This window comes from Muscardinus avellanarius (assembly GCF_963383645.1).
Source record: "Muscardinus avellanarius genome assembly, chromosome: 6".
Lineage (NCBI taxonomy): Eukaryota > Metazoa > Chordata > Mammalia > Rodentia > Gliridae > Muscardinus > Muscardinus avellanarius.
Window position 1 is genome coordinate 128,115,887 of NC_137791.1, and position 8,168 is coordinate 128,124,054.

An 8,168-nucleotide genomic window follows, 5' to 3' on the forward strand; every position below is an offset into this window, starting at 1 on the left:
TTCGGCTGAGGCCACCGGCTCGCGATCCCGGAGGGTGGCCTTAGAAGGGGGCTCCAGGGGACTTTTATGCAATAAGTGGGCCGCTGGGAATGGCCCGGGACACACGGGGCGCCGAGCCTCTTCGGCTGAGCATGGAAAAAGCCAACCTTCTTCGGGGTTTCCAAGTAGAGTGCGCTGTGCATTGATCACAGCAGGAAGAGGGTCCTAAGGGTGCAAAAGGGAACTCCCCGCGCGGCGTGAGAGCACACGCCCTCCCAGGCTCCGTGAGCCCTCTCCCGCCACGCCGCCCCTCTGGTTGCACAGCACTGAGACCCTGGGGTTTCGCGGGACGGGGAACTGGGTGATCCCAGAGCACCGTGCCTTCACGTGCAGACCGGGACAACAAAGGGGAGCGTGGGCAGACGAGCTTTGCGGTTGCAGGAGAATCGGGGCTTGGGATCAGTTTCCCCGCGAGTGGATCGGGCTTGGGGTGCACAGCCCCGGATCCCTTTCTCTCTGGCGAGAGCGCCCCCAGTCCTCTCCCCGGCAGCGGAGTAACTCCGGAGACCCCCTCCCCCAGGCCGCCGCGGTTCCCCCAGGCTCCTTCTTCCCGCCCGCCCGCCTCGCCGCCCTTTCTTTTGTGTCCCGCAGCTCTGGAGAGGCTCTGGCGGGGGAGGAAGGGGCACAGGAGGGCCCAGCGGCCGCTGGCTGGAGGGAAGCGGGGTGGGGGGAGCCCGCACCCGGTGCCTCCTGCAGCTACAGGTTGCCCGGGGGAACCCTAGGTAGAGACCGGCCTTTCTCTAGCGCAGGGCTTTCTGCGGGAGGCTGCTGACCTGGGTGTAGGTCGGCGAGTGTGGGATTGTGGGGCTTTGGGGGCCCCCTGCACTCTGACAGCTGCGGCGATGAGTTAGGTGGAACCATATGAAGTTTTAAAATGTTTATTTTTCTTCAGTGCTTGAAAGTCGGCACCTTTTTATGATTCAACTTGGGTGAAGTGACTTATTTTTCTGTGATCACTCATGTGTGAGGATTCTTTCAGTGCACCCAGCTGCCTGCCCTGTGAGGCCGAGCCCCCGGTCTTGGTGAGCTTAGCTTAGGGTCTGGACGCCAAGGCAGAGGGACCTAGCCCTTCACTGACATCAGCCCTGGGCCAGCTGTGGGCCAGGTGCTTCACCTGTCAGCTCTAAGCCGCCAGCCCCATAGGCGAGAATGCAGGCACCTGTCATGGCCACAGAGCTAATGAGGGGACCGCAGTCCCTGCCCCGTCTCAGAGGCTTACTCCGCTGTTGTTTATCTAGCGGTGCCCTTCAGCTTAGTCTGGTTTTTCTTGCACATCCCATGACTTTTTTATTTTATGAACTTCCTTATGAATTCCTTGCTGGACCCTTTCTCTGTGTCCTAGGACAGTTAAGTAAACAAGGGCATCAAAGGACAGCTTGAAAATAACAAAACTTTCAACCAGGTATTGTGTGGGTGGTTTTGTTTAGAATATAAGGGAAATGGGCTTTATGGGGGGGGCCAAGTGCTGCCTCCGGAGTTTTGTTAAGGGTCAGGTGCCTGGTTAAAAACAATGCATGTGATATATGACTACAATGCACCAATAAAAATAAATAAAAAATGCACGTTAACTCTGGGTAATTTTAGGGGAAGAGGGAGTTCTTGGAAGGATGGGTACTGGGAAATGGCAGGAAGGCTCAGAACATCAGGACATGTGCCAGACCCCCTGGCTGATTCCGTAACTATGGTTGCCAGGGTGGGACAACAGATGTGGCTTCTGGCATCGCTGCTGTGTCATTGCCAGGATGAATTAGAAAGTACTCAGCTCTGGTGTATGTTCCCTGCCCAAAGGGAAGCACCTGATTGGTCAAGCTTAGCTCATCCCCCAGGACCCATTGGAGTACCTCAGCGAACCTCACAATGAGAGGCAGGGCTGCCTCCCACAGGACTCACAACGGTGGGCTCAGAAGTTAGGTAGCTCCCCATTCCTCTTCCCAAAGCACCCCAGATGTTAAGTAGAACTATCCATTATCAAAAGAATTAAAGAAAATGAAGTTGGCTGGTCACCCTGCTTACCTCTAAGTTACTGTTTGCTGAAATGCAGTTAGTTCTCTGGACTCCAGACTCAGAATCATGTGAGGTTATTGTTTAAAATTGACATTCTTGGGTCCCTTGTGCCCATATGAATGGAGTGTGTTTGGAGTGGAAACCAGGAATCTGTACCCCATAAACCAGGAAGAGGGTGAGAGGACCCTTTGATTCTGACCTGTTTAAAGGGATAGCCCTGTGGGAGAAATTTCCAGAGCTTGCACAGTTGAGGATCTGAGCAAATGGCGTCTCCTCCAGATGGTAGACCAGTTGTTCTGCTGTGGGTGATTGCAGTGAACCGCCCTTTGCCACCTTGCTTGGTGTAAACAGCTGCAAGCAATCCTGTAGGTAGGATGGGACCCATCTACCTACCCAGAGATAGGTTCAAAAGCAACCTGAGAAATATATTCAAGAAAGTATTTACCTAACATCTTTGTCCTACAGTTGTGTCTGAGAAGCCTGGCGTGTCTTGGGAAAGTGACAGGAATTGGCTGGGAGAGTATTTCATCAATAGTATGGCCATTCTCAAACTTTAGTCATCTTAAGAATCCATCCATCACAAGGGGAGTTTATTAAAAATCCAGGTCAATGGTCCTTCCCCCAGAAATCAGGTCTGCTCATGTGCATTTTAAACAAAGACCTCATCGTATGCGGATACAGATGTTGGTCCTGGGAGCTTTCCTGGATTTTGAACTGGCAGCTACAGGACCTGCTCTCAGTAGCTCTTGGGACCCAGTGGTGGCCAGGAGGTGGTGGTGGGGAAATAGTAATAGGTACATTTGCAAAGACTTTCTATTTTGGCATGGCCATTTAAAAGTTCTCCCTTTTGACTTGACTTTCATCAGTTGTCCAGTATTTCAGATTTTGTGAGTCTTTAAGTTTTCATATAATTCACTGTAAAGTTGAAGAGGGACCCACACTTTGCCACAGGATGTAATGTCACCTGGACACGCAGCTCCAGCTGCCTGCCGAGGCGAATCGAGGCCTCCATCTTTGGAGTAGTGAGGAGTGACAGTTTTCCCTTCTCTTGCGGATCCGCTGAGAGTTTGGAAGCTGCTTAATTCATAGCTCTCCCCAGTGGGTCCTCTATCTCTGGCAGTGGCTGGTGGCATTACTAGGAAGCGAACCTTTCTCAGCCACTGCATCTTCAATCCTTTCAGCGATGGAAATCCAGGCTTACCTTCCTGACTGTTCTTTAGCAAAAACCGAGCCATGATGTGAATGGGGTGTGTGATGTTCAAAGAAGGCTCTGGGAGCTGTCTCCGGGGTTGTGGTGCACATTGTGGGTGACACCAAAGGCTGAAACCCAGACGTGGGTGAATGCACTTGGTCCCAGGAGTCACTTGGGGACAGGAGTGGTTCATGCTTTGCTAAGGGGGAGACTTTATGATATTTTGCTGACAGCTCTGTGCAGAAGTAGTTGAAGTAGGGCAGGATTTAGAAGAGGAGGCAATATCTAAGGAGATTAGATATGCATTAACATCTTCATTCAAATAGCCCATTAAATCTATCTCTTGTCTGGAGCTGTCTTTGGCTTGGAATCTAGGTAGCAGGTCCTCTGGCCTCTTATAAAATGTGTCATGTTCTTTTTTTATTTTTAAAAATACTATTTTATTTATACTCATGTATGAAAAATGGCTATACTATGTTTATATACATACTGGTACTGGAAACAAAATTCAATAACAAATCACATTTAAATTTTATAAAGAAGACACAAACATTAAAATACTGATTGGTTATAGAAAGCAGAGTAGAAATGAAAAACATAAGCTATAAATTTTTCTTTTCAATAAAGATCAGCACCCTCTGAGAAGAATCAATTAGTAATATTCATCTACACTGCAAAATAATATACCCAATGGAAAGTTAGTGATTATACTGATTTTATTACTTTTACTAAGCCATTTTTCTTCCTCACACTTGATGCAAAGAAATAAAACATAATCTAAAGAAATATATGTCATTATTATTCATAATAAAAAAGGGTCTGCTGCATTCTTGCAGGCCTAGGACTACTGTACAATACGGAATACTTAATGGTGCAAGTGGGTCAATGTACCATTTTGATTCTGATCCACTGAATAGAGTCTCATTCATGTCTGGTGACTGGGAATAACTCCATGGGCGCTGTGACAGACTGAACCATTTCTGTGATATTGCAAGATCTCACCAAATTAAATAAAAGGCCTTATATAAGTAAATATAACAACCAATATCTGTAAATTATAGACACTCTTTTTAGGATAAGGTGAAAAAGTGGCCCTTTCTTGAGTACACGGATGAAAGTATTATTGTGGTCTAAAGATCGCTGGGTTGATAATGTGTTGTCATAATGAAGACAAGGTACACAGTGAAGCCGCTGTCAGATTAAGAAACTTCCACGACTTTTATCAATTCTTCGAATAATGGAGCAAGTTTCTTTTCTAGGTTGACAATTAGTCCAGCATTAGCACTTTTGCTAGTTATAAAACTCAACACCAAAGGTAAACCATTGGACTGAACCACCTGGTAGGTGTTATAGTAACAGATGATGCTTTTGTGTTTTGAAAGTCCAAGTTTGCTCCCTTGGTCTTTTGCAAGGGCAAAAGTAGACAAGAAGCCAGGTCTCAAAGCATGCTCTGGAGCATTATCATTGGCCACTTTAATAACAGGTACTCCACCTCTATCTGACACAACAATAGCATGGGGCCCTTCAACACCTGGTAAGTTCTTACACTGGAATCGCTTTAGGTCCTCCGCCATGATGAACACCTTTCTCCCGCAGGATCAATCTCCACGCCTGGGTTTCTGGGCTGCCCTTTTAGCTCCACTGCACTTCAGTGACAGGTTCCTCTGCTAGCAGCGGTCACATGATTCGTGGCCTGGCTTGTGCTCCAGGAAGCACTTGCTACACCTCATGTGTCATGTTCTTGATCGGGCCCCTTTCATGTATTTTAAGGGCACCCTATACTTATCTTGAAAGTTAGTATTTGCGTGATATATCTAGCATATAAAATGATAGCAGTACATTCCAGAACACAGAGGAGAGAGAGAGAGAAGAGAAGAGGAGAGGAGAGGAGAGGAGAGGAGAGGAGAGGAGAGGAGAGGAGAGGAGAGGAGAGGAAGCGCGTGTGAGCATGCCTGATCCTAATTCTAGGTTCTGTACTGATCAACTTGGCCCTGGGAACTGATATAGGAAAACCTGAAGAGGGCCCTGGGGGTCCAGGGCCCTCTAGGCCTCTTCTGCACAGGCCTGTCTCCCTCAGGCTTATTTTGGTTTCTGTATTTTTTTCAGCAGGTACTTACCTATGACCTTGGCCAAGTGATCAAAATCCTCATCTGTGAGCCAGGCGTGGTGACGCATGCTTATAATCCCAGCATTCGGGAGGCTGAGACTAGAGGATCACGGTTCGCAGACAGCCTCAGCTACTTAGTGAGGTCCTCTGCAACTCAGTGAGACCCTGTTTCAAAATAAAAAATAAAAAATAAAATAGGGCAGGAGGTGTAGCTTGGAGGTCGAATGTCCCTGGGTTCCATCTCCAGACCTGCACACACACACACACACACACACACACACACACAAAGTCCTCATCTGTGAAGTGGGATAATACCTTAAAATCCTGTAAAACAGTGTCTGGTATATAGTAACTACTCAATAAATGTTGGTTTCCAAGTGCACGTGACCCTCAGTACCCTGCCTGGTGTTTCTTGAGCCTGGAAAGTATTTCTAAATTCTGTATGCCCAATGCCTCAGGAAGGACCTTTCCAGAGTCTGAGTCATGGATTCATGTCAGCCCCTCCCGTGCAGGCCTGGGGCAGCCTGTGTATTTGGTTTCCAGCCACTGGGATTAAGCTGAAAGGCTTGCTCTAAAGCTTTACAGTCTGTTCTCCGGGGCAGTGCCTGGTGCAGCCAGGTGGCTTGTATTAGTGACTGTTCCTCTTTCTCTTCCTACCAGCAATGGTGCCTTGAATGAATGATCCCTTTGGAGAACGATCCTCTGTGCCCCTCGCCACGAGCCAGCCCTGCCAGGAAGCAGAAGACTGGGGGTCCAGGGCCCTCTAGGCCTCTTCTACACAGGCCTGTCTCCCCCAAGGCTTCCAGAAGCTACCTCATGCTTGAGGGGCCTTGCGAGCTATGGCCCTCATCCTTGGCTTCCTGCTTCTGCTCGGGCTGTGCGGGAGTACCATCTCAGAAGGGCCGCCTCCCTCCACAGGCGCTCTCGAGACTTCGAACTTTAACTTGCCGACAGCAAAATATGAGACTCCAGACTCCTACAAAGCCGGGCCCATTGGCATCCTCTTCAAGATGGTGCACCTGTTCCTCTACATGGTACAGCCCTTTGACTTCCCTGAAGGTAAGTGCCCTGTTTATATTTGAGTGACTATTTTCTCCAGTTCCAGGAGAGGCGAGGCTGGTCTCTGCACACACCACACCACTGCTGGGTTTAAGAATGGCAACGTGACGCACTGAAAAGATAATCAGTGTTTTAAAGTATGAGGCTCAAAATGATTGATTAGCACAGGAGCAAAAATTTAAAACACTCAGAATTTAAGAAGAGTTATACCAGGTTAATTAGGTTGGCAGCGATGCGATTATGGGAAATGAAGTCTAACCATGCTGCTGTGTTGGTTTTCTAATTCCTCACCTGTTCTTTTCTCACTCGGTTTTGCTTTGCTTAGAGCAATGGATTATTCTAAAGCACACCCCAAAGGTGCAAATTAGGGTGAAAATGCCAGGTCTCCGTTATGGACTCAGTTAATATGTACCTGGTGATTGTTGGCTCTGTGAGCGCTTACAAATTTTACTTCCTTCGTCTACCCGGAAATGCAATTTTGACTTTGCCTAGGGCAAGGGCAGGCCTGTCCGCACCCGTTTATTTGATTGACTCTTTTCTCCAGTTCTAAGAGTTTGGGCATGCGGATAAGAGGGATGGACGCTTTCTGAGACCTTAGGGCAGGCTCAGAGCCCTGCTCTCCATACAAGACGCTGCCCACCGCTTTGGCCTGCATACTGTTCTTCATCCTGCTCAGCTGAACTCAGAAGTCTCCTGGGGTGTGCAGTTGCAGGATTGGGACTTCAAAGGGAAAATGGCCCGTGGGAAGTATCCGTTAGGGTTTGGCAGCTTACATTTTTAATTGGCCTAATGTTAGATCTAGCCTAAGCTTGTACATTTGAATACCATCATTGATTATAAAGTTCACAGTAATCTTTATTATTGTTGTCGGCTTATCAGCTGCTATTTGTTTATGTGTGTATGGGGTGTGGGGGAGAAATTGTATTTAGTAAGCCTCATCGCTTGCTTATAATATGGAACATTTATAGAGTTTCACCAAAATATACTTGTATTGAACTTTTACATTGATTTTTTTATATGTACTTAAAGCAGTTTGAAGTACAGTTGTTCATTTTTTTTTAATTAGCCCAAATTTCAATCCAAAGAAATTAGTCAGTCTGAGACCTTATGGTCACTGAAGAATATCATACACTAATATTGTCTATTATTTACGTCACTGCTTAAAGGGCTAAATTTGGAAATATAAAAGTAGAAAATAAGCTGAGTGTATTAATGTTGACTCCAAATTCATTGTTCTGAATAGACACCTCTTAATTTATTAATAATGACTCCAAATTTATTCTGAATAGACATCTCCTAATTTGTAGACTTGACATTAGTGTTGTTGAATAAATGGAACAACTACTGTGTCTAGTCTTTGGTTATTTTATTTTATTTTATTTTTTTTTTGGTAGTGCTGGGGGTGGAACCCAGGGGCTTTTGCCAGGCTACACTCCCAGACCTATTTTATATTTTAATTTGGAAACAGGGTCTCTTAAGCCAGCAAGGCTGGCTTCGAACCTGCGCGATCCTCCTGTCTCAGCCTCCCAAGCGCGGGGAATTCCAGTGTGCGCCATCACGCCTGGAGTCTTTGGTTATTTTTAAAAAACATATACAAAACATAGAAATTAGCTGTTTAATATAAACTCACAGTGGCTTCCTCAGAAAGGTTGGAAGGCTTCCTGTGTCTTAGTGTAAAGCACACCATGCAATTAGTTAATCCCTTAATCTCTTTCCATATGTCCTTCTATTTTACTCCCTCTAGGTTTTATAGGAAAGCTTCCTCAT

At 46.7% G+C, this 8,168-nt stretch overlaps 1 protein-coding gene across 1 annotated transcript; it reads right to left on the bottom strand.

Annotated features, from left to right (window-relative positions):
* Window positions 1–4,434: 4,434 nt before the first annotated feature.
* Window positions 4,435–4,809, bottom strand: LOC308263970 (ragulator complex protein LAMTOR3-like; the record flags this gene model as incomplete). The annotated part of the gene is made up of 1 exon (XM_080697136.1): window positions 4,435–4,809. The coding sequence occupies one exon, from the start codon at window positions 4,807–4,809 to the stop codon at window positions 4,435–4,437; it is 375 nt and encodes a 124-aa protein (XP_080553262.1).
* Window positions 4,810–8,168: the final 3,359 nt, after the last annotated feature.